At 38.2% G+C, this 27173-nt stretch overlaps 1 protein-coding gene across 1 annotated transcript in view; it reads left to right on the top strand.

The window, feature by feature from the left end:
- The first annotated feature begins 636 nt into the window (after positions 1–636).
- Positions 637–27173, top strand: part of MCCC2 (methylcrotonyl-CoA carboxylase subunit 2) — a 34549-nt gene continuing 8012 nt past the window's right edge. The window contains exons 1-14 of the mRNA XM_080362070.1: positions 637–807; positions 5143–5209; positions 8208–8292; positions 8545–8646; positions 9207–9334; positions 11840–11952; positions 16594–16707; positions 20471–20535; positions 21450–21549; positions 22466–22561; positions 23777–23849; positions 24053–24129; positions 26193–26259; positions 26529–26685. Of these exons, the coding sequence (XP_080218196.1) occupies positions 667–807; positions 5143–5209; positions 8208–8292; positions 8545–8646; positions 9207–9334; positions 11840–11952; positions 16594–16707; positions 20471–20535; positions 21450–21549; positions 22466–22561; positions 23777–23849; positions 24053–24129; positions 26193–26259; positions 26529–26685 (1385 nt within the window). The 5' untranslated portion in view covers positions 637–666. The remainder of the gene's footprint in view (positions 808–5142; positions 5210–8207; positions 8293–8544; positions 8647–9206; positions 9335–11839; positions 11953–16593; positions 16708–20470; positions 20536–21449; positions 21550–22465; positions 22562–23776; positions 23850–24052; positions 24130–26192; positions 26260–26528; positions 26686–27173) is intronic.

The raw sequence follows: 27173 nt of genomic DNA, 5'->3' as shown, positions 1-27173 counted from the left end.
CAGACCGAGTGCACTCTAACAGGCGCTGTTTGTTGTTTGTGTGGTTTTGGTTTTGTTTTAGAATAGCGATTAAGTTACTTGGTATGCGGCTTCCCAGTGTTATCTTTCTGTAAATACCATAGCCTTGTTTGGAAACAAGATAAAACTCGAATACTGGAGAAGAGCAGAGCTTTCAAACGGGGAAGCAACTCTCACGCGAAGAGTTTAGGATTAAAAAAAAAGGAAAAAGAAAAAAAATCTGCCACTATTACTGTAGCACCTCAGCAGTTCTGCGGTTACTGACAAAGGCCCCCGTGTCTAAGAACGGCAATGGCTTTCCTGGGATGCACATGTAATCTGAACGGCGAAGCGTGCCGACCAGTCTCCCTGGCCGGGAGTTCCGCTCCGCACCGTCCTGCGCTCACAGAGCCCGCGCTCGGGCGGTGCTGGCGCCGATCTGTAACCAGAAGGACCTTTCGTTTTCCTAGTGCAGCTCTCAGGGCAGCCGCCCCGCGAGCAGCAGGACGGGGCTGGCGGGGCCGGGCGCCGGGCGGACACCGCGGGGCGCCGGGCGGACACCGCGGGGCGCCGGGCGGACACCGCGGGGCGCCGGGCGGGACGCTCTGCCCATTGGCTGCGGCGGGGGGAGTGGCGGCGGCGGGCCCGGGTCGGCTGGGCTGGGCCGCCATGCTGCTGGGCCCGCGCTGGCTGCTCGGGCCATGGCGCCGGCTGAGCCGCGCGGCCGCCGCCCCGCCCGCCCGCGCCTATCACGGCGAGGCGGTGGCGGCCGTGGGGTCCCGGCCCGACGCGGGCTCCGCGCTCTACCAGGTAGGCCGGGCGGGCCCGGCTCCGTCCCCTCGGTGGGCCGCAGGCCGCGGAGGACGGACTGCGGCGTCCGGGGCCGCCTCCCCGCCCGGCGGGACTGGGGACAGCGGTGCCGACCCCCGGGGAGCCGCGGGAGCCAAGGGCTGGTCATCCCGTAGCCCGACCGCGGCGGGGCCTTGCCCACCTCTGGCCCCCGGGGCAGTGCCGACAGTCCCCGCCCGCCCCGGCCCGCGGCTCGGCCGCCTCCAAACCTCCCCTGTGACAGACCCGCCGGTTGTTGAGGGGAGGCCCCACCCGTGAGGTGCGGCCTGCGGGGGCTCGGGGCGCGCTCCCGGGGCCGCCCGCGGGAGAGCGAGAACAGCACTCGGGGCCCGGGCCGAGTGGAAGGACAGCAGCCCGGGGTGGGGTCCCCCTGCGTGCAGGCCCGGGCCGGCAGCGTTGCCCCCCTGGCGTCCTTCTGAAAGGCCAAGTTGTGTTTATTCCGTTCAGGCTGAGTGTAGAGGGACCATATAAAAAGAACATGGGTTTGTACCATCGTCTGCCTCATTAGGGCTTTCTAACGTTTTTTTAATCAGAGTGCCAGCCATTACTGCATTTTTGGCATTGAGGAGCTGATCGATAACCTACTGATGAAGTGGAGACAGGGAGGTTGTAGATTGATTATTTTTAAGTCGGAAATTTTCTTGTGTTTGCAAATTGCTTCCTGAGTTCAAGACACGCAAAACAGTTTTACAGAGTCGTGGGCATGCGTCCAGAAACCAGGACGGCAGTGGAAAGAGTCGTCTTTGGAGGAAGACGAGAGGAGATACGTGGAATTCACTTGTCTTAATGAAATGAGCAGTAGTTGTATGTGGTGTAAATTGTTTTATTTTTAATGGGACATTGTTAACATCATATTCAAGATAAAAATCGTGTTTACCGTTAGGCTGATAAAGACATAGGGTTTTGGGTGTGGATCAAAGCTGGTAGGAGGGTGTGCATTTGGTTTCAAATTTGTTACAAGTAAAATATCAAACAGCAGGTGAAGCAACAACATGTATTTGCAAACATAGTACTTTTGGTTCTGTGTTTGATTTTACAGAAACTAAATTTTGGGACAGAAGTTAGGTGGTTGAAACTTTGTGAAATTTCAGTATCTGTGTGTATATATATAAATGCACACACATACAAAGCTTGTGTATATATGTATATATATGTGTGCATATTCATATTTTGCATACCAAGAAAAATAGATGTGTTTACTCAGCTAGGCTGTTAGCTGGGTTTGCATCTGTCTGTGTGTACCTTTCAGTCTCAAAAGCAAGGCTTGGTAAAATAGCTAATTGTATTAGCACTCAGTGGGAATAATTTATAGAGCACTGCAAACGCACGTAGTGCTTTACAGACACAAAGAGCTCAGGTTCCTGCTGTGAGGCACTTAAACATCTGAAGTAAAAGTAATACAGGGAATATCAATGCAATCACATAAAGCCATACGGGTAGGTGATGAAGGTCTTGCCTTCTGGAGCTGATGTTTGCATTTCTGGCCGTGAATTCAGCTAGACAGCCTGGCCTTTATAAGGTAAACTGTCTTTGAAACCAGACAGGTTAAAATGTAATTTAAAAATGAATGAATCTAAATTCTGGGAAATAAATTCTGTGTAAAGATTCCAAGGATTAGCTCTTACAGCTGTGTTGCTAGTGTAGCAGTAGTTCAGTTAGCTGGTGCAATAACTGTAGGATAACTGTAGGTAAAGCTGTAGGGTTTGCCTCTTAATTTGCTTTAAAGTTCGTGGAAGCCATCATATTAACTGCAGAATTTTATAGAACTTACAGGCACAAGGGCCAGTGTCCAGAAAGAACTTGGAGTCACTTCACTGGCCTTTTTTTTCATTAATTAATGAAGAACCCACACATTTATGGTAGAGCTACTACGTTTGGTTCTGAGAGGAACCTTTTCTCTATTTATTCAAAAACTACCATAAAATTCAAGGCATCTTTGCTTTTCCTTTGTGAAGTATAACGATGTTGCATTCTGGTTCAAGGCATGAAAAATAAGGATAAAAATTAAGTGAGTTTAAGCAACTCAGCTATTTGAGTACAATATTTTTATAGATTATCTAAAAAGTACTTTCACAGTTTTTCATGTAGAGCAGCTAAAGTAGCTGCAGTGAGTTGTTAATTCAGATTCTAATAAACAAACCCATAATTTTGATTGCTATGCCTCTTTTAATGTCGTCTGCCATTTTTATCTGCTTTTTTTTCTGGTGTTAAAGGTGAGGTTTAAAGCTCAGTGCTGTGTGCAAAAGGTGAGTGTATTTAGAGAAAACAGGCTGACTGAACAGGGAGAAACATGGAAAATACTCTATGTGTAATGCTGTGAAATGAACCAGCTGTACAAACTGCACACACACATACAATAAATCTGGCGTTGCAACAACTGTAGAATTTTTTAAAGTATGAAGTTACAATAGCTGCTTTACAAATTTTTCACAGGGGAAAAATGTTAACTTGTAATCAGAGCCTTGGAAAGGACTTGAATCAGATTTTGTTTTTTCAGTCCTACATGTGGTTGTGTGGCTGCAGGTACTGTCCATAGTCTCTCGTAGGAGTGACGGAATCAAATTAACAAGATGTGGGCTGTTTTGTTCTTGCTTTCCGAGATGCTGTGACAGTGGTAAAACTGCCGGTAGGTCATTGCAGTGTGATTTCACAGGTTAGGAGGAAGGAAAACATCCCTAGAGGTAGGTGTTGGAGCTGTACTGTGGGTGGGGCAGGGAGAGGAGGATTAAAGTACCGAAAGAAATAGGCTGGAAAGGGAATAATGTGGTGGACATACTGGTACAACCTCACAAGGAGGGGTGGAGATGCAGAAGTCTAGTGACCTCCTGTGCCCTCAGGAGTGAGGGGCTTCAGGGTGGCACCACACATCAGAGAGATTTTGTTAACTGAGGCTGGTTTTTTGGGATGTGTTAGGTTTTGGCCTGTGATGGAGTGTTAGAAAATACAAGCAGGCACAGGCTGTGAGCCTCTTTGCAGCAGGGACTTTGTTAGGACATGACGAATCCTTCCCAGGAGCCACAGAGGCACAGGGGTTGGACTTGGTGCTTCAATATGTCACCTTGCTCTTGCTGGGCAACCTCTAAATGCTGGCCCTTTGTGTTAACTGTCTATACGAGCTGATAAAATTGCTGAGTCCTGTTTTCACCTGAGATGTTTTTAACTTTCACTAGAGTATTTTTAATCTATTTGTAGCAACTACAAAGGGGAGAGAAATGTGTTCTTTTGGAAGGCTTACTACTCATTCAAAACAGTTTGAATGCGAGGTGCCTGTGTATGGTTTTATGTTCTTCCTGCTTTGCCTATTGGTGCCTTTCAGTGACTTAAGACAGGGCCGAACAAGCATGACTGACACTCGTTGCTTCTAGGACAAACTGTAGTTCCAGGTGTTCAAATCCGAATATAATCACTAGTTGTTTTTTCTGTCAAAACAGACTCTAACATCTTCTGAATGAAAATTAGACAAGGCAGTATGATTTTCTTATGCAGCAGTTATGCTGTTTTATTACAGTTACACTTTTCAAAGTGGTAACATAGTTCTTACTGTGTATGGAAAAACAAACAAAAACCAACCAAACAAACAAATAATTAAGCTTGACTAATGCCTTTTCATTCCTAAGAAATTGTAAAAACAAAACAAAACAAAATCCTGCTGTGACGAGCACACAGAGTTTTGGATAATTCTGACAGAATTGGTGAGCTCAATACTTGGTCACTCATATTCAAAACTAAGAGTCTTTGTTTTTCTAAGAGGGATATGGGCAAGAAGATCAGACTTCTTGGGTTTTAAAGCTTTGTTTTACATTCTTTACATCTTTACATTCCACCTGAACAACAATAATGTAAAAAGTATTTACCAAAGTCAGTTTGTTGTAGGTCATTCATCTTTTGGTGCGAGACACACAGCAGCACTTAATTTGAATTCACATTATGTTTTTTACAAAATTAGATTTAAAAAACAAACAAACCTGTAACAAGAAATTAACAAAACCTGAAAAATAGCACTTCAGCTCTGTCATGACTAATTCTGGTTTTGTTTACTAAATTTGGAACTAGTCTTTTACAATCCTAACACAGAGTTTTGTGAAACATGTTTTTTAAATGCTTTGGAATGCCTGAGAAAAGCAAATACATAGGTAGAGTTGTTATTACTTTAAAGACACTATAGACCCAATATTTAATAAGGTTAAATTAAATTTGGAAGATTAAAAAAAATCTTATACTTTCTGTGTTTGTTTATTAAAAAATAATACTGTCACTCTTGGTTAAACTTAAAATGCTGGTTTGTACCGCACTTAGGAAAACTATGAACGAATGAAAGCACTGGTAACCAGACTCCAAGAGCAAGCAGAAAAAATCAAATCAGGTAAGTATGATAGTCCGGATTTCAGAACACTTGTTTAACTTGGTGCAATAAATAGTTTTGTTCTTTGAATTATTTTCCCCTGTAGCTGTACGTTCATTAATCATTTTGTTTAGGTACAGCGTATTTTCTGGATTGTAGTAGTCATATTTAAATTTTAGCTCCTCTGTTTAAACCTAGATTTGCCATCTGTCAGCTGAAAATCTTAAAAGGTTTGCATCCAAGCTAACTTGGTTCAAAATCTAGTTTTTTTGTAAGTGACTCAGGCTAGCTGAGAAGAATGTCCATATCATTAACATTTCTTTGTCTATGACAGTATCTAGTGTGTGAACATATTTATTTGTTTGCCAGTTGAATATCAAGAGTAATATCCTAATGCAGGCAAATCCATCAATCACTGAAAGCAGACACAAATGAGAACAAGGCTGATTTAGTCAAATAGAAGATTAATTTCATTGCCAGAGAGGCAAAAAGTCAGCTTGTAGATAGTAAAAACTGGATATTTAGAGTCAGTTAATTTTTAACCAGTTAAGATATTAGTAATCAATTGAATGTATATTTCTAATGGCAATATTTCAAAAAATAGATAAGATTATTACTAAAAGGCTTTTACTGATACACTTTCCACTTTACCTGCTTTCTTGCTTCATATCCTGCTGCCGGCTTTTATAACAAATTGGTTTGGCAAATATGCTTCTGTTCAAGTTGCATGTTAGTCTCTTCACTTGCAAAGAGGATTTTCAAAGACCCTAGTTGTAGTGCTGGCAAACAAAAGCGGGTCTGTAATAGTTTAAAAGATTGAAATCTGTATTTCATCTTTTTGACTTGTAAGACTACCTGAATTAATTACAGCTGACTATAATTAATGGGGCCAATAAAATGAAATTGGTTTATAAATGCTTAACTGTGCAATTTTAATTCTCCCCTTCTTAGGTCCATCATGATACTGTTTGTCTGTTCCTATACTGTTTCTTATATAATGCAATTTCTTTTACAACTTTGGAATGGAGCACAGTTAATATTTTGTGCTTATTGTTTTTGCTTGCTTGCTGTGAAACAAAACTCCAGGATTTCCCGCGGAGATGCTGAAACCCATGGGCTACCTCTGTCCTTTATGGATGTAGTGACTTTTCAGCAGTTCGAAGTGTGGCACATGAACTAAAGATGATGGCCATTTTCACTCCTGCACATTTTTCTGTTCTTCCCTATTACACGGTAACAGGAGAAGAACATGGTCCTCATCTTTCCTCCCTCTCAGGGAGCTCTACCAGGATGTTAATACACTGTTGTGAGTTACATCGATTGAGATTGCTTTGCCTGTCATTTAGATATGTGAGAATCAGGTACTTACATTGAATATTTTTGAAGGGTAAATGCAACATCTTTTTCTTATTTGTAAGAGCTGTCTCTCAGAAGGTGAGCTCTTGCTTGAGTAATAAAAGCTCTTCAGCTCTTGTCTTTGTAATGAAAGCTTCATTCTTTATTTGTTACTTCAGTCAGTAGGGCTTTTGTGAACCCATATCCTGTTCTCCTGAGTAATCCTCAGCTGTGCAACAGGAAGATGGTCACTGCCCCAAAGAATTTACAGGCTATGATGAATTGCAACAGATGAATTTCTGATAGCAAGCACAAGAGGCAACTGAGATACTTTTAGTCTCTGTGACTGGCAGCAATCATAAGACATCAGCAGTCACAGTGAAGTTTTTATAGACATTACTGTAAAGATGGGATTTCAAATTAAATGCCTCCAAGTTGGTTTCATTGTCAGGGATGCTGCTTCTCACAGTGTACAGAATGGAGGCTAGCGTAGGGTAGAGCAAACGTCTCAGTCTTGGATGAGAAATGTCCAATAGAATGGCGATGGGGCCTGGAGGACAAGCATTTAGATTAGTGTGTGAAGAGGGGGAGCAGACAGAGATAACAAAAATCACAGGGTTGCAAAGCGACTTTTGCAGCCTCAGTTGGTGTGAATGAGAAAGGGAAGATGGAGGTCAGGAAAGATGTTGTGGTCATAATGTGGGATATTGAGAACTTGGATGAGAGTATGAGCTCTGTGGATGGATATAAGAGGTATCTTAAGAAACTTGAACAGAAAGCATTTACAAGGTTTTGACTTTGGCTGGATATACAGACCTGATGAACAGGCTGGATCAGAAATAAATAGTGGGCTTTCTGTCATGCCTAACAGATAGGAAATGATGTGCATAGTGATCAAGGAAGGAGGTGAGGGAAAAGGCTTGAAAGGTAGGCTTAAAAGCTCTGTTTCACTGATGCTTGTCTGACAAGAAATCTTGAAGTCTCGGGAAAATGTTAGCAAAATCACACCTTTATTTTGGACAGGGGAGACAATTTCAGAGTGATGAGGTGGATCAGTGATCTGTCTACACAGAGACAATGTTTGTATAAGCTGTTGTTATAAAGAGGCTGAGGTGTGTCAACAAATCTTAATTATTGAGTGACACAAAGCTCTAGAGAGCAAAATATGTGATTTAGAATGACCTCAAGTAAAGGGTTGAAATGAAGCAAAGATAAACTTGATATTAAATGCTGTGTGTCTGAACTCTGCTTACAGTTGTGGAGTGGTCTAAGGAAATGAATCTAAATTGCATTGGATCTTTCAGAATTGAATTCAGCACAGCTATTTTGAACCAGTTTTGGAGAACAGTATTTTTTATAGATCCTTATGCTTTGTTTTTGTCTGTGTGTTTGTGGTTTTTGCCCTCCTGTTCATTGCCAAGCAGCGGGGAAAGTTTCAGATAATTATGTTTATTAAAATCTTTACCTCAAGACTAACTATAAAAAATGAGGGGGGAAATGAAGAAAATTCAGAAAAGCAATAATTTTTATCAATACCTTAAATCTGTTTGAAATGGAAACCATTGTTTATTAAATTATTAAAGTCGATACTTCAAGAACTGTGAACTCATTTAAGTTTTAATATAAGTGATGATTTATCTATTTGTGTCCTTAGTAAATCTGACAATTTACTACTGTGTCACAGGAGGTGGAGAAAAAGCTCGTAAGCTTCACACATCAAGAGGAAAGCTGTTACCCAGAGAGAGAATTGATAGGCTTATTGATCCTGGGTAGGTACTTTATTTTTTTAAAAACGCTTCAGGTTCTCTTTTGCAGTTAAGTACTGCAACAGGCTTGCTTTCTCTTTAGTTTCCATAAAAACTGATATGTAACACAGTTGAAATTTTACAGAAGTGTTCTTCGAAATACTCATACCTTTAAAAAAACCAAAACAAAACAAAAACCAAACCTTTTTAAGTGAGATTCAATGGTTAATGTGGCCATTTCCTTTTTAAAATTGTGTTATATTTCTTGTTATTCAGCTCTCCATTCTTGGAGTTCTCCCAGTTTGCAGGTTACCGGTTGTATGGTAATGAAGAGGTACCAGCAGGAGGCATTATCACAGGCATTGGACGAGTATCTGGGTGAGATATTCCAGTGGTCTGCATTATTGATTATATGAAAAGGAAGAAGGTATAATTTTGTTCAATTTCCAGTATCAAACTATTAGCACTTTTAGTGTTTCATTTCTGATGCCCAGAAAATGAACAAAGTTGGTATCTTAATTTGTTCAGTCTTAGTTATAAGGAAGTGGTTTTACATTTTTTTTCATTAGCATATCCCATATTAAAACAACACGCATAGAGTTTCTGGTGTCCAATGGAGGAAGGACATTAGTGCATCAGTAACACAGTTCTCAGAAAATACGGCAGTATTCTAGGCTAAGGATTACTTCTGCTCACTAAAAGTACCTCCAAGACTGTTGTTGAAATTCAGTATTTTTTAGGGAGTTAATGGACTGGGGAACAGGATGTCATAGTGTTGAGACTGCTGTTACAACGTGCATTTGAGAGAATGCAGGGGAGGAGGGCTCCTGTTGAGCATCAGGGCTTTGAGAATCCTTGGCATGTTGAAGTTCTTATCCAACAAACATACTTACTCGTTAGAAATGGTTTTCTCTCTCATAAACTTGCTTTGTTTTTAGGGTGGAATGCATGATTGTTGCTAATGATGCAACTGTCAAAGGTGGTACCTATTATCCTATCACTGTTAAGAAACATTTACGTGCTCAAGAAATTGCAATGCAGAATCATCTCCCTTGCCTATATTTGGGTAAGTCCCATTGCAGAAATAGCAAATGTTCTGTTTAGGAGAGTTCAGGATCTCTTAGGTAGTACACTGCTTCTTTAGATAAATGTTCTTGAAACTGATGTGTCCCTACATTAGTCTAAGCAGGTATCTCTTTTGGACACACATATTCAAATGTATTTTCATCAATACTGTCTTACCTCTACGGATTGGTGACAAGTCTTAACCGGAGGGTATCCGTAGCTTCTCAGCACTATCTTCTGCCATCCTGTAGGGCTGGATTCATAAGATACAAATATAACTGGGCCACAGTATCCATTCTTTCATATTCCTTTCCCTTCTGTCATGCTGGAGCAGTCCATCCTATAATGTCATTCACTCTTAATTCAAATTACAGTTAAAAACTAGAAAGTTACTTTGCAGGTGGAGCATGTAGTTGTTTGAGATAACATACCAAAGAGATAAAAAAAGTCTCAGTGCCAAAAGTGTCAAGAATAGTTTGGACCAACAGATCTTTACAATTTGAGATGAATTTTACTGAAGCAGAAGTTGCATTGTGTATTATTTTGCATTTTGAGTTTAGTCTGTTAAATCAGTATGTAGCCAAACCTTCATATAAGCTTTACTTAGGTATACTTTTATTAAAGTGTAAGATCAGAGTGCCAGATGCCTTTATTATGTTACAGGTAGTATTTTCTTAGCCTGGTTTTGTACAAATACAAGAGCTTTCTGCCAGTGTATGTCTTTTAGCCTCAATCTAATAACTTCTGAACCCATTAGCCAGTTGGACAGAGGGTATGTATTCCTGTGGATTTTGCGTCAGAGGAGAAAGACCCTGTTACTGTCTCCATTTAAAAAAATAGGGTGGTTTAGCCCTGGTCTGTTCTGCCTGGCTTAGTAGCTTACATAGCAGCTGAGAGGCATTAATTGGTTTGCCAGTCGGGATGCTTATACTAGTTAAACAGTCAACATAAATGTGGCTCCTGGCCAGTGTAAGTGTTGGTAGCTCCTTGCCCTGCTGGCAGGCCAAGTATGCAAAGAATATTGAGAGAAAGATTAGGGGAAATGTGAACTTTAAAGTATTGGGGGGGTGGATGCAGGAACAGGGTGGGTGGGGACTTTGTGGGATTGCTGTATGGCAGTGGAAAGAGCCTTGGAGGCAAGGGGAGGGCTAAATTTTGACTTACTCATAAAAAAGAGAAGAAACTTAGTTTTGCTGTTTGCAAAACTAGAGTATGATTTTTTAAGTCTGAGTTATCAGCAACTTCTTTCTCTTCAGAGAACTAATTTTTAGTGAGCAATTATGTGTAATTCTCCTGTTTTAACATCTTATGGAACTGGGGGACATAGGTATGCCTTCGAAACAGAAGTTTGGAGATTTTATTTTATTTTAGATGTATAGTCCCCATATATATATTGCCTGTCACTCTAACCTGGTGAGTTATTTTACCTTTGCAGTTTCTTTACCTGGGCTTTTTCCAGTTCATTACAGTTGTGTGATCAAGAGGAAGTGCTTTGTAGTCAGTCAGCGCTTTGCTGGCCATGTAATTTTCATGCCATTTGCACCGCCTTTTCCCTCAGTGCTAGCTGCGTAGGGGTTAATACTTATGTGGAGACCTGGTGCCATTTGTCACTGAGTCCATCACTGGTTTGGGCATTTTCTTTTGTGTTCAGGGATGGCCTGTTCCACAACACTGGTGTGTTGACCAGGTTGGAGTTTGTCTGTTTGCTGGAGTTGATTCTGGTTTGGGAGAGCGGTTCTGCAAGGGTTGGGGAAAGAATCAAACCCTGCTTCACTGTAAAGCTGCACATAAGGCTTCACTGGCTGCAGTTGCGCAACAGGAAATGTGCATGTGTACTGTTTCTTGTGGATAAAAAGTAATTAGCAGGCTCCAGAGTTCTCAGAGATGCTTGGCCTCCCTGTGCATTTCCTTCTCGTCTTCTATCCTTCTTGGAGTCTTACAACGTGATGTATTTTCATTATTTGGGAGTGGAGAAGTAGCTGCAGTTGGAGACATGTAAGCTCAAGGGCACATCCTAAGGCAAGGACACATAATAAATGAAGGTTCCTGAAGATAGTTTAAGGTCTTCAGTATGTCTGTATAACCCAGGTATGAAAGTACACACACTATACCCCTTGAACTCTGTGGTTAGTCTCACACTTTTCTGTAACTTGTAACAGAATTGCAATAAAATAATTGAGTGAAACTTGTACATTGAAAGTGTTCTTATTTTAAATGTTTTGTGGTAAGATGAGCTTAGAAGTTTCTACATGGAGATATGGTTGCATCTCTGAGCACATCTGAATTTATTTTCCATTAGAGTGATTGGGATGGGTGTTATTCGGGAGGGAGGTGTTACTATTTCTCTTCTTTTTTTTTTTCAAGAGGAATGTCCTAATATGCCTAGATTAATGGAATTAGTCATGGTAACTGCTATGTATTCTAAATAACATGCAGATACTTTACCAACAACTTAACTATATTAACACTGTTCAAAGACATGCTAATATATTTTCATTCACTCTAGTTGATTCAGGAGGAGCAAATTTACCTCGGCAAGCAGAAGTATTTCCAGATCGAGATCATTTTGGCCGTATTTTCTATAATCAAGCAGTCATGTCCTCACAAGGAATTCCACAGGTAATTTGCTTTTACCTAAGAATGAAATGTACTAATTAGGTTTTATGGTTGCTGCCTTTATCTGGTTTCAAGGCTCCTGCCTATGCTTTGTTTTTGGCCACACTGTGTTGTGCTGACCTGATGGCCCAGTCTGGGGATTGGAGACACTGTAAACACAATAGCTGTCCACAAAACGTTATTATAGTTTTGAAGAAGCTGTCTTCTTTCTTGGCCTTAGTGTTAATTACATGACCTACCTGCTCCTGTTTTGGAGTGGGAGGAAGAGTGACTTGACAACGTGGTATGTAGGGCCGTGTGAAGAAGCACTAGGAAATCTCTTGGAATGGTTGATTATTCTGCATGAACACTGTAAAGGTGAGGACCCCTTTGATGATGGCTAGTAAATGAGACATACTTTCTACTAACAGGAATATGCATATATTTATAGATCTGTTTTATACACTGATGTGCTATATGACAAAACTATCCTAACAATGAGGTTCTTTTCTAATTAGAATTACTGTTAGTCACAGTTCCTGGATTTAGAAGTGGTTTTGTGTCATGGGTGTTACAGGAGTGCTTTGGGGTCAGTGTGTTGACGCAGGTGGTGTGCTAGGGCAGGTGCACTTCTGGATCTGTTGCTCATGAAGAATGTCAAACTGAGGATGAGATTGCTGATGGCAGCCTTGTCTGCTGTGAAAGTCCCGATGGAGATGAGGAAGGCAGGTGTCAGGATGAAGACCCTGGACTTCAGGAGAGTAGTCTTGGGCTTGTTAAAGGAATTGTTAGCAGGTGCTTGTGAGGGGCTGCCAGGGAGTATGGAGGAGTCCATGGTCTTTGAACAGAACCTTTTCCAAATAAAGGAACGCTCCAGGAAAGCCTATGACCAGATCATTCCTATAGAGTTGCTGTCTAGTCAGTGATCTCCCAACCTCTTCATATAGTTGTGTAGCCCTCTCATATATCTGCCTCTTACTGCCCTTTGCAGGCCAGAGAATTCAAGCCTACTTAGCTGTTCTTCCAGCAAAGTGTTCCATACCTTTTATGGTCCTAGTTTATATTTTGTAAATCTTTTCCCAGGTCTCATTATGTTGAGATGAAGGAGCCAGACTGCACTACTCAATATGTCCATGAATGATGCAGATACATATATAACAGCATAATGTATATGTTATTCTCTTTTCTATTCCTTTTCCAATAGTTCCTAACATCTTTGATTTTTCTAACTGCTGAGCAGAGAGCTAGTGTTTTTACTGAATTACCTTATTTTCAAGAGCCTGCTCGTAGGTGCAGTTGTCAGTTCACTGCCTATCACTTCATATTGACTAGAAGAAAGAAGATGAAGGAAATTTTCAGGATATTCCACCTGAGAAGAAGAATTGCTTTAGAACATTAGGCTTAGAAAGAGATGTTGTAATCTCAGGCAGAGTAAATGTTTGGCTGACTTGCGGTTTCATCTGAGTACTGTCATGGAAGTATTTCACCACCATATTGTTTTGACATACTTGACTGTTGAACTCATCATTAATGTATACAGGACTTTATTTTCTTCACTCTTAACAACATCTGTCATTGAGAGGCATTGTTGGGTTGGAACCATTTTTATTTATTCTTTGTGAAAAGCTGTGCTTGTTTGAATCTCCCAGTTCAAAAGGAGGAAATAGAAGCTAATACTTCCTTTCTGTGTGAGGCAGAGGCACTGGTCAAGGATATGGTATTCCTTCTGACTCCTCCTAACATGGCAGTCATTGGCTTTGCTTGATTTCTGAGGAAACTATATTTGTTACCTTGAAAGCTTTTGGGGACATTTTGGAAGCAAGACAGACTTCAGATCTTCAGCCATCTTTTCCTCTACCAAAGAATCCTGAAATCCGTTGCATCCAAGGAAATGCAAGGCATAAGATTCCAACACCACACTAAATCTCCTTAGAAAGTCTGACATAATTTAATTTCTGTAGTTCTTTTGTTTCCAACAATAAAAGTGGAGTAATTGCAGTGATTAGATAGGTCTCCAGGGGAAAAGTACTATTAGTTAGAAGGAAAATATTCAAGGAAAAAAACAGTTTACAAGCTGGCCATCCTGCAGAGTCACTCATAGTTCTAGGTTGTACTTATATTTATATGTGTGGATAAAATTGGTCCCAGCATTTTTGTGGACCAGCTGTCAAAGGAGATGGTCAGAGGGCTGTTTTACTGAATTTTATTTGGGGGGAAAGTTTTGGTAAACCTTCTTTTTGCTAGAGACTCCAATCATTATCTGGTATGGGAACACTGGGCTTTATATGTTATGTCAAAGATGAATATGTGAGCCCAGTTAGCAAGACTAAAATTACTGATATTTCTAGAAATGCCAGGCCCTAAAGTCATGCTGGGGTTTTCCTGAGTATCTTGAAACAACTTTAACATATTTGTAAAGTTCCTTATAAAGCTGAACTTGTTTTTATTTTGATTACCATGTAGTGTTGTATTAAGAGTAGCATTGTACTAATATACAGTAAAAAACTTAAGTGTAATAAAGATTTCCCTTTCAGTAAAACACATTTCTGTTTGGTATGACACTAATGAAAGTTTAATTTTCTTGGTATCAAACAGGTGAAAGTTTAACTTAAAATATTTATGGAAGACTGGGAAAAATGTTTACTGAAGTCCTTCATCCTACAGGATGTAACGTGGATGTTTTTTGTTTGGGAGGTGTTTCTATGCTTTGTTTCCTTTCAAAAAGGCACTATTAACAATTGTAAATCTGCTATTGATTCTGTGCTAACAGACTGTGGTAGCTAGAATCATCTTCCCTGTCTGAGCGAATGTTTCGTTAGGAAATGGTGTTAGGAGATTATGCTCCCTCTGTTTTCCATTCTGGTTAATTCTTCTGACATTGAAGTCTGGATGCTGTTTGTTTTCTAACTGCTGTTCTTTGCTGTGGCCTGCCTGAAGGTCTGTTTCATCAGTTCACCAGCCCTTCTCAATTTTGCCCCTAAAGTGCTTGTTGGTTTTTTTTTTTTTCCCTTTTTTTTCTTCCAGTTTCCTATGGTGCTTTTAATTTCCACCTCCACTTTTACCTGTGACTAATTTATTATACTCCTACTGCAGCCTTAAATTGCATTGATGTCTGTATGGCTATGAATCAGAAAGCTGTGATTAGCTTCTCATTAGCTGCTTCCTAAGCTCTCTCACACTCATATGCTGCATGGATACAATGGGGAGCTGATCAGTGGGCATGAAGTACTGTGTGTGCATTCAGAACTGTTCATTTTTATTGCGCTCTTAAGTAATTTCCTATGCAGTAGTCCAAAGAACGAAGCCAGGAAGCAGCAGATCAGTTCGGAATTTGAGGTTGTGCTATTTGACAGATAGGTTTTGTTTTTTCCAATATGTACATGTTGCAATTTATGCATTAGAAAAAGTAACACCTGAGTTAAAGTTTAAATGCAGGCATAATTTTCAGCATGAGCATGGTAAAATTAAGACACATCCCAGGGAAAAAAAACCAAATGAACTTTTTCCCCAAGTTTCTCCCATTTCTAGAGGCTTACTTTATTTGTATTTACCAGGAGGTGTTTGTTAAATGCACAACAGAAATGCTGCAGATTAATCTTGTGACTTTTAGCATACTGAAAACTGTTTGCTGAAAAAGCTGTTTGATTTAATGCTAGCAGGTCGACGTAGTTCATTTACTGCTGCTTTACATCCAGGTAATGTCATTTGGAAGTTTTATTTCTTTGTGCTGTTTTCTTTTAAGCGCAAACATTAAATTATCATTTAAAACATAACACTACTTCATGTCACTTTAGAAATATTTCCGAACAAAGCTAACACAAGATAACATTATTTTTTGTTTTAAATTTTGTATATAGTTGTGAAAGTGTTTCTTATTGTCTTTTCCATATGAGTATTCAATTTCTTCCGCTTTACAAGGGTTTTTGAACGAGTCTTTGGAGGAGCTCCCCTGAAGGAGAAGTTAAATGAGAAACTTCACTTTCATAATCACATACTGCTACAGTATTCATCATATCTGGGATCAAGTCAGTTTTGTAAAAGTGTCATCAAAGTATTACTGGTAGAAAATGTTCATTGGGTAGATGTTAATCTCAAAATTAGGCAAAAGGATAACGGAGAGATTATTCATGCTAAAGTCTATAATGAAATAATCAACATGCCTTGAAACAGCAGCATTAATTAGTTGATCAGTTGAAGAACTGAAGTTACACACTGGTAGATGTGAGGAATTTTCTTCAGAGGATGTTAACATTGGTGAAATTATGTCAGTAAGCAACAACTGAATCTCTGACTTAAGCATAAATACCAGGAAAAGCCTCTAGGTTTCAACCTTTTACCATTCATCAGTAAAAGCAGATTTCATGATAGAACATGCACCTCTTCAAGCATTTGACATATGTAGCACATGGTACTTAATATATAAGTTTTCCTGCAGCGTGGCCTGGCGATCATAGTTAAGAGACTGTTGAAGACTAGAGAGATGCCCTATTCTTTTGAAAAAAAGCTAAAACATAAATAAAATGTTCACTCTGTTAGGCAAAATAATTTTGCAGGGCTCTCCCGAACCTGTATTAAAATCAGTACAATATATAATAGTAGCATGTGCATTTGCTCTTTTTAAGGGATGGACAGTTAATTAACTTGTGTTTTTTGTTTTTCCAATAGATAGCAGTAGTAATGGGATCCTGTACAGCAGGAGGAGCATACGTGCCTGCAATGGCTGATGAAAGTATTATTGTTGGCAAACAGGGAACAATATTCTTGGGAGGTCCACCACTGGTAAGGCTACAGAAATTTCTAGTAACATCGCCTCTCCAAGAAATTGTGCTGCTGACAGTTCTACAGCTTAAACTATTGAGATGTTTCTTGGTGAAATATTTCCAGATATTCAGTAGATTAGTTTGCAGTTTTTAAGCATATCTGAATTTTTATATCCTAAATTAAATCTTTTGTGTCTGTTAGAGGTGTATGTGTAAACTGGGCTTTCTTAAGGTGTTTTTATTACAGCTTTCAGATTGCTGTGCACATTTTAAATGACAAAAATGCTTTCTGTATTCAATTATGTAGTCTCAAGGTTTAATATGAAATTAAAAAAAAAAAAGAGACGAGCATGTATCTTATATCTCAGAGTCAAGATCAGAGAACTTCAGAAGCAGGACTGATCTGCTGTATTGTAATGTCAGTTTACAGACAAAGGAGATGCACTTCTGATGGAGTTCATCATCATTGTATTACTTTCTTAGCAAGGAAGTTGTTTCTAGGGAAACTGATGTGAAGAACTCCTGTGAATTAAAACTTGCTTTATTGTAGAACCCAGTGGAATTTGTGACTGTGCAAAATATTGCAGTGTCTGACAGCTTCAAAATTAAAGTTTCTTGGCTCCAACAGGAAAGGGAGTACTGGAGAGGGCTTTATTTTTTAAAAAGAAAAATATCTATACCAGTTTATGTCCTAGCGTAGGCTCAGTTTTATACCAATACAAATAATAATCTTTGCTGACATATGTTATTTTACTTCACACAAGCTTTATGAGAAAAAAGGAATTTCCAGTAGTAGACATTACGTTAGCGTTAGAGCTAACAGATAAGGCAGCACCAGCACAACCTGTTGTGGTCTCAAGTGAAATCTGACTGGATAAACTTACTTTTCTGAAGTAGTCAAATATTTGTCTCATTGAACAAACTGGTCTGAGGCAATATGTTGGCTCTGCTTTGCTTATAGTCTTTGGGGAACTTTTAGGCGTGCCTCGTGTGACAAAGACAAGTACAAATCAAGTGTTTCTCTAAAGTCTTTCCAACTTGACCAGGCCTAAATGGAGAAATCACCCTGTAACAACATTGTTGATGAAGATGCTGCTCCACACTGTTCCTGTAGTAACACAGGAGGAGATGTCTGCTGAAAGTAGGAAAATGTAGCAGGTCCCATAAGCTATGGGAAGACAACCACTGGCAGATTTTTTTGTTGACCAGTTACTAAGGTGTGATTGTGTTAATTTCCTTAAAAGCATGAAAAACTTATCCTGTGTTGTCATTTAGTGTTTACTTGTATGGCACTGCTCTCATTTCCACAGTTTGTTTTTGCATTTTGTTCTTTTCCTTTACAGTGTTGGGATTTTTCCCCCCACTGTGTCGTCTTGATGCTAAAAGTGAATGTAGCATTTTATATCCTTATTTTTTCTTCCAAAGGTCCATCTATAGATGGATTTTAAATTCTTGTGCAGCTTGGGAAAAAAAAAAACAAGTCCCATCGTTTATGCAGACATACTTTCTTGTGGCTGGTGAATGCTAATTACTGTTCCAGAACATCTTAAATTCATAATGTAACTGGCATGTTGAAAGCTGCAGTGGGTGACACACACCTATAAGTACAAGGATACTTTGTTTTCTGCCATAATAAGATAACTTGTTTCGCTTGAAGTATTTTATTATTTCAGTGGAGGTTTTCCAAGTTGACAAGAAGAAAAAAGTAATCAGCAAAAGCAGATGAAATAATTAATAGCAACTATGTCATTTAATGCTGATTTATTTATTGCTCATTAGAATTTAAAATTCTACAAGTTCTTTGTCTCTGGGAATTTCTTTGGCAGTAATAGTTTTTCCTAGGTCTCTGTTTCTTTTTATCTTGTATTAGTCTTTTCAGCTTGTTGTTTATAGGTAAACAAAGACAAATCCTCTCTCAAAATTAAGCCATTCTCTGTAAATTTGTCACTATAATTTAGATATTAGGAGTTTCTTGGTGAAAAGTGACATAAATATGAATGAAGATATTAGTTGGAGAATAGTATCAGTTGAGTCATTAACACTGGGTGATTCATTAATCTTTTTATCGAGGTAAGGAAATTAGTATGTTGAAATAAACTTTTATATCAGACTGTTACTAGCTTGGTCATTGTGTTACAAATAACTGCCCTGCTTGCAGGAACACCTGAACTGTCTAAGTACAAACTCTTTCAAGGTCCAGCACAGTTCATTAGCTCAGAGCCTGTGGCATATAAAGTGGAGGTACTACCTCTGGGTCTTGCTCAGGTTCAGACTAACTTATTGCAGAAGCTCAGCTAGTAAATCTGAAAGACCTGAGCAAACCCAGCTCTTCTGACATGGCATTTCCATTGGCAAGAGTGCTGGAAAGTGCTGTGTACCTTGAGTGATTCTGCTTGGAGCTGTGTTAGAGCTGGGAAGGTTCATCAGACGCTGGGAAACCCCTTAGGTGCACTGAGTAATATATCCTGGAGGGCTTACTCAAAGCCAGTTTCTTCCAAGCTCCAGCATTAAGCACGTACAGAATAAGGCAGCAAACACCCAGTACTCCCAGGAAGCTGGCTAGAAAGCTGAAGAAAAGGGAACCAGACTCTCTTGTTCTAAGACAACAGTAATTGTTTAACATTGCAAAGGAATTTAAGTCATACATGTGTATAACTGAGATGTAGCACATGAGACTTTTGCCAGGATAGGCAGCTGACAAAGGATGGCCTTCATCAGGGCTCAAAGGAAGACTTGGCTGGGCAAGTCAGAGACTGCAAGAATGTTGTGAGGTTAGAAAGGATCAAAACTTCTCACCACTTCCAGAGGATGATTTCACAGCTATCCTCCGATTTAGTTTGTTCCTTAGCAACCCGCAGATGTAATGATCCGTATCTTTGTGCGTATACTTCAAACTTTAATATCACTACTTGTCAGTTTTTCTGTTCGGTAGAGCTTTTCATATTCTCACTGAAAACATTTTGCTTGCCTTTCTGTAAGCATCAAAATTACTTCAGACTCCCATAGAAAGTTCCATTCTGTGTTGTAGCAGATATTGTAGCCATTGTTGCGTATGCTCTGTTCCCCAAAATGTCTTTCATATATGAAAAAAATTGGATTGGATTTTATCACTCACCAGCCTAAAACAAAACATCCCAAGGAAGTGAAAGAGAATGGCTGATGTTTGTTATAATTAGTCTTGGGATGCGTACACTAAAAAAAAATGAGTTTCAGGTACAGTCCAAAGTCTAAAGTGCAAGTTTGTTTGGCCTTCATTTCAAAAAGGTGAGGAGTAACGACTTTGTGAACAGATGGATCTCAATAGCAAGAGGAAAAGTGTCACAGCAGTGGTAACATCTAGGGTTAGGGTTAGAAGAGTTTGTGTAGAGAAAGCAAAGTCAAAGCACGCTAAGTTTCAACTGAGGTTTGTTTGAAACAGTGAAGGAAAGTATCACGTTTGAAATTGCTTGTTGGCTGCTAAAAATTTTTGCTAAAATGCATATTCATAAACCTAAAGGGTATGTAAGTATACTCACACTAATAATGGACACAGCAATAAATATAAAAGTAAGAGAAGACTCTTTCTTATAAAAACTGTGTGTAAAGATACGAAGTCAGAGAAATTAAGTAATTTTGACAAGATTCTGTGTTGTCACAATTTAAATACCCTGAGGGAGAGTAACTAAGGATATATTATTAATGAAGAAGCATTTTTCAAATATCTGCTTTATTGCTATAACTAAGCCTGTGTAAATATTACTGCAAGACAAGCTCTAAAGCTCGTTTTAATTTTCTTGTGGTAGGTTAAAGCTGCAACAGGTGAAGAGGTATCAGCAGAGGACCTTGGAGGGGCAGATCTTCACTGCAGGTTTAAAGAAATATTTTTCCAGAGTTAATTTCTTCCATCCTTTAGACTTCAGTAGGGTGTATTTTATTTTATCTTAAAAATTTATCTTATATTTAGACCTTTTTTAAAACTATGTTTAGATTTTGAAAATTAAGGTTTTTTGTGTCCTTATCTGGTGCTGATGAATCATTTTATTGTGAGAGTAACATAGTTACCTTATATTACTCTAGTTAAGATCTTGTTTCCTTTGTTTACTACTTTGAAATACGTAGCTAATGTACTGCAGCATCACATGTAATATGGAGGGGTTTTCTGTACTGTTTAATACTGAGTGTTAATAGAAAAATACACATGGAGAAAGATAACATTTTGTAGATTTGTATCTTTCTTAATGTCAATCAGAACTTACTGCAAACAAGATCAAAGTAGCTGGTTTTTTTTAAGACAATACTTGTTATGAAAACAAAGAATTCTATGCACTCTCTAGTTTTAAAATGAAAAGAATAGTAAACAAAATTAGTATTACTGTAAAATAAATGCTTAATTTTTACTTCAATTAATGTGAATGAAGAATTATTTTTAAGGGCAGTTTATAATTTTTTTTCTAAACATGTGGCTTATTTATAATTTCAAATGAATTTTAGTTTCCATTTGAACAATGTTTGGCATCTTTTATATTGTCATTTAGATTTTTGACTTCCTAGAGTTGCTATTTTACGTCATGTCTGAAAACCTGAACATACTGTTTCAAAGAAAAGTTCAGGCGTGGGTTTTATTTTAAAAGTAATTTCATAACAAAACATGGAGAGCTGTATTGTAGCATTGATATTTTAAAGATAAATATAAAACTTTTAAAGTCAAAAGTTTTTAAAACTTAAATTTTTGTTGTCAGATTTTTTTTTAGTCTTATTATTGCTATTGTTATTTATATACAGAAAATCTGGTGTAACAGATCATTATGCTTTGGATGACGATCATGCACTTCATCTAGCAAGGAAAGCTGTAAGACGTTTAAATCTCCAAAAGAAAGTAGATGTAAGTGTATATAACCTGAAAAAACTGCATTGTTTGAATTAGGAATGCTTTTCTTCACCTGATTTGTCTCTGGCTTTAGGCACTTTGAAAATGGAAGTTATGGATTTTGTCCTTAAAGATTTCTCTAAAGTTTTGGTTCTGCAATTGCATTCATACTGCATTATTCCTTATAAAATTACAGGGATTACATGCAAGAGTGTAGCAACTACAACAATGCTTCAGAATCACAGAATTGCGCTTTAAGATAAACACCTTGTAAGACGAGGTTAATTTTAATTTTAAGCCCATGTGATCATTCCCATGGACTTAAAATTAGACAGCTACTAATTGAATACACATTTTCTATGCTTAGTAAAGAAAGGTATAAAACTGAGAAGATAGACCAAAGTCACGTCATTGTGTTGCATTGATTTAAAAATTCCTTGTAGGAAACAGGATGAATAGCATATGGGGGAGGAATTGCTTTAGCTTTTTTTGGCAGGAGACATGGGAGGGTGAATTGAAGATTAAAGCTCAGCAACTGCAGGAAGGCAAGATGTTGCATTCAGTTACACGGCAAAAATCTTCATTGTCTTCTCAGAGTACTACCTGCCTAAGAGGGCATGGGGAAAGTAAGCAAATGGGGGGAGAACATGCTTAATTTTTGATAACATGGAAGAAGTGGAGCGTGTATGGAAGTAAATGCAGAAGTAGAAACAAAGGTAACAGTAAGTGAGCAAGTGTTATCAACCTTCAGTTTAAGAAACTTGATATTTATGCAAAATGAGGACAACCCAGTGTAGGCATTTTGATGTGGTTGGTGAAGAGAAGACTGTGCTTAAGGTAGTAGGCAAATTAATTGTTATTCAGTTTTCTGACTCAAAATGTGGACTAATAATTCCTTTGTTGTGTAAATTATTTTGTTAAATTGCTACAGGTGACTACAGAACCATCAGAAGAGCCTTTATTTCCTGCTGATGAAATATATGGAATAGTTGGTGACCAGCTCAAAAGAAACTTTGATGTCAAAGAGGTATGAATCTAAATGCAAGATCTGCACGCCCATGCAATTTCCTTTCAGGAAATCACTCTTTATGTCGTCATCGTTTGTCTACAGAAATCTGATTTGGGGTATACAGCAAATATTTAATTTTCATAAAATCTTGTACTTCATTATTTTATATTTTTGTCCAGTGGATCCACTGCAATGGCAGTGACATGTTGAAAATATAATGCTTTTTGGTTATACTTTTAAGAAGCATGAGCAAGGATGAGAGTTTTACAGCATTCTGAAAAAGCTGCCGGGAGATAGACTTGCCGAGCGATAGGACAATTTTCTGTTAATCCTGTGAAAGCAAATATCAAATACTTAAAGATTTGTGGAGTATAAGCACCCCAAACAATTCAGTGCTCTCCCAGACACATATGGAGACTGTTGTACTCTACTGCAGGTCTAGTGCAATTGTTTGCCTCTGTACCTTCATCCTTTGTCATATTTTGCATATATCCCATATTCAGAGCCCTTTTCACTACCAACCAAGTATTTATTTTAGGAAGAGTCTTACTGTGTGTCTCTCTTAAACTACTTTGTCAAAAATTAGTAGGATTTGTTTTGCATTAAGGACAAAAAAGATGAACACTTTTATCAAGTATCACCCTACTGTCTTGAAAGTTGTAATAGGTTGGATTTATCTTCTTTTAAAGTTGCAGTAAATACCTTCTGGCAAATGTCTTGCTAGCTATGGGTCTATCTTCTTATAAAATGACTCCTTTGCCTATCAGAGAAACCTCAGATCGCATCTTTGTTATCATTGTATATCACAAACTTTAGCAAAGCTGAAAATAAACTTACCTCTAAGAAAGTGACTCATGGCTGTATGTGTTTTTCTCTTTATAATATGAGTCTATTAATTAATGTTTAATATAACCAGAGGTAGAAGTTTTTCTTTGAAATTTCATGGATCAGGGAAACTTTGTTCCCATATAATTTAAACTGTTTGACTAGAATATTCTTAATCTTGAAATTCTTTTTTTTATAAACATGTAGATTTATCACACTTTAAAAAGTAAATGGGCTTTACCTGCCATGCAGCCTGTTAATATGGTGGGATGCTTGATTTTCACTAAATGGAAAGCATTTATTTTTAAGCTATATGTTAGCCGGTTAGCACAGTCTTTCTTTCTGAAAAAAAATTAAAGCAATGAAATATTAGGATTTTCATTTTGTTTTTTCTGGTTTTTTTTGAAGGTCATTGCTAGAATTGTAGATGGAAGTAAATTTGATGAATTCAAAGCCTTGTATGGGGATACTTTAATTACAGGTATTTGAAAATACAATTCTGTATATATGTATATTCCCACTGTTTTTTATAGTTGGATTCCATCTGTTTGGCTCACCCACTGATATTTTAGTAACATTTCTCTTCAAAAGCATAGCAGTATCTGTTAGAAAGAGAAAGTGATACCTTTATATGCTATAAAATAAACATACGTGAAAATTTACAAATTTATCTTTCTCCTTCAGGATTTGCAAGAATATTTGGTTATCCAGTAGGAATTATTGGAAACAATGGAGTTCTTTTCTCAGAGTCAGCAAAAAAGGTAAATAGTTTATTAGCTTCTTTGCTATTGAGAATAAAACTTCAGGGGAACAACTTGGTCTTGAAATGAGAAGCTTTTCCAAATAGTGAAAGAGGACTGGCTTTACATTTTTCATGTAAATACGAAATAGCTTATTAAGCTGTAAAAATAATTGACCGTATTTTAGAAACTGTTCTGTACATTTTTCTGATATGAAGTAGATAGGTCAATAGGAAGATACAGTTAGACAAACAGCATTTAAACTTGAGTGACTACAACACAGTTGAAATAGTATATGCTGAAACTTACAGCTATTACAAGAAAAGTCCATGCTGTTTGCATGAAATACTCTATTAGTCATAATTCCTAACCTCTCAACTGTTAAGTACTACAATAAATCACATCGTTATTTTTGTAATAACTGGATAATTTCAAACCTTTATTCCAGTACTTATTTCATTGGTTTCCCAGAGATTTAATTTTCATAGTCTGCCATGGCAGCTCCTGCCTTAGTTTAGGGAGTGAAAACATGTGCAGCATCATAATTTCTGTGAACTTAAATATGTTTTGTGAATTAAAGGGCATCTTTGATGGAATCTTGTGGTTGGATTAGAAGTTAATAGTGCTTTACAGATCAAGCTTGGGGGATTGCTGGTGATGAAGAGTTTATGGGTATGGCAGAGTGGTTACTTACCTTGTTCTGTGTTGTTTCGTTTGGTCCCTTATTTTTTTAAAGAAACTACTGTCAGTAGAAATTTTGTAATAGCAGTTATGTATGATAGTTTTGTTCTAGCAGGCTCCTCAAACTAATTATGAGGAAATCGGTATTGAAAATCTATAGGAAAAAGGAAGCCTTGATGGGAGACTTGGAGAAAGGAAGTAATTTTACTTGATTTATAGCTGTAATAAAATAATACACAAAATAGAGTTTCACGTACCGAAGGAATACTTTCAACTTGGAGCACTGCAGTAAGTGATATTGTTTTAGGCTAGCATTTGTTTTAGCACAGTTATTTCCAAGTTGAAATTAACTCCTTCCATATTTCTACTACTTTTGGTATTTTAGTGCTGCAAGTTTTTTCCTACAAATAAAAAAAAATGTAAGGAATATTAATCTGATTACTTCCACTGTCAGATCAGTGTTGTAAAAGGAGATCATCAAGTTTCACTTGTTTTACTGCTGGAGAGACCTTTGTCCATGGTGTTGCTTCTGTAAGCATCATAATCTGACAGTATTCCTTCGTTTTCTTTTGCATTTTTGTAACAAATTGTGAAACATCTTTTTCGCATGATCATCAGTAAGCTTTTTGAGTGCTTCTCTGAAAAAGCTGGCTGAAGATTGCTTTATGATTTTTCTCTTTTTCCTTGTTGTAAATATTGCTGGGTTTGTATTGCAAAGAGGTTGGAGAATTTTTTCAGTTGCTCAGCTACATACCTTTTTTTTTTAATACCAGCAGTGTGTAAATAACCTGAGGAGGTTTTTAGATTTAGATTATTTCTAGTTGAAATAGAAGCTTGGAATCTACAGTTTGGATCTTTGCCATTAAAATTGTCTTTTTCTAGAATATGGGGAGAGGGCATCTGCCCTGGGAAAAGGAAAGGGTGTTACAGCCTCGACAGGGCCGTGAGCAAATAATATATGTGGGCCTTTCCCAGTTTCAGAGGATAATTGTATTTTGTACAGGAGATGGGGAGATTTTTGTTTTTCTGATTAGGCCGTCTTAATTTCTGTGACACAGTCTTGCAAAACTCGATATCAGATGCCGCACTGTGAAGCTGTCTGTGGTTCAGCTACATGTTGGCTGAGTCAAAACAGTTGAGCTTTTCGGTATCAGCAGTAAGGCTTTTAAAAATTTCTGCTTTACCCTTGGACTCACACATCTGTGGCATTTTTTTCTGCTAGAATGAGTGTGTGTTTTGCAGTTGACTTTGGATGAAGCAGTAGCACCACACGTCAGGGTGCAAATACTCCCATGGACTTGAGTGGAAGGAGACCTGTCACAGACTCCAGAGTGCGGGTGGTGGTAGCTTCACTGATGTAACTTTTAATGGCTTACTTTTTTTTTTTCCTTTCATCTCCACAGGGTACACATTTTATCCAGTTGTGTTGCCAGAGAAATATTCCCATTGTGTTTTTGCAGAATATTACAGGTAAATAAGCTCAATATTTTGAAGTTTCATTATGTTGTAGGCTTTGCTGTTAACTGTCGAGGCTGTAACTTTTAGACATCATCTTGTGTGCTTTGTTTTGCCCACTTCTCCAGACTGTTCTGAAATCAACCTGTCAGCAGCTGGTGAAGGCCTTGCCTTGTGATTTGTTCTTCCATTTTCTTCTGCATGTGCTATAGGCACATAATATGACATATATCACAGTATAATAATACAAAGTTAGTCAGCTTTTTTTTGTTGTAATTCTTTAGGTTTCATGGTTGGTAGAGAATACGAAGCTGAAGGGATAGCAAAAGATGGCGCTAAGATGGTAACTGCTGTAGCTTGTGCCAGCGTACCTAAAATAACAGTGATTATTGGTGGTTCTTATGGAGCTGGAAACTATGGGATGTGTGGAAGAGCATATAGGTAAGTGTTACTTCAAATTATCACAGGAGATAAGACTAAGTTAAGAGAGCATAAACTTGAAGTACCACTCTGAAAAACTAAACTCTTGCAGAAGTTGTGCTGTTTGGAAAACAAAATTAATATGGTCATAAGTAAATAACCTGACAAACCTGTAGGGGTTGATAGGCTCGTGATTAAACTTGAATTAGGTGACGGAGGAGATCTTCTAACATGTAAATGTGCTGACGTGCTTTTCTCCCATTTTTGCTCTCAGAGGAGAAATTGTACAGTCCTAACCCATCATTAGGCAGTATGGGCTGGTCCTTTATTCGCATTCATATGAAGAGTACTGGCTTGTGTAAAAAATCCTTATTCACTTTGAGCTTGTTTTAATGAGTAATGTTTTCAGAACCCTTAAGGATATATTTTTTGACCCTTTGGCTATGACTCACATAAATGTTTTTCTCATTTTCAAGGTCCCTTATACAACTGAAGTTGTTGGTGATGTT

This window comes from Nesoenas mayeri (assembly GCF_963082525.1).
Source record: "Nesoenas mayeri genome assembly, chromosome: Z".
NCBI classification, from domain to species: Eukaryota; Metazoa; Chordata; class Aves; order Columbiformes; family Columbidae; genus Nesoenas; species Nesoenas mayeri.
The sequence above is the reverse complement of the archived record's forward strand: the minus strand, read 5'-3'. Positions and strand labels throughout refer to the sequence as shown.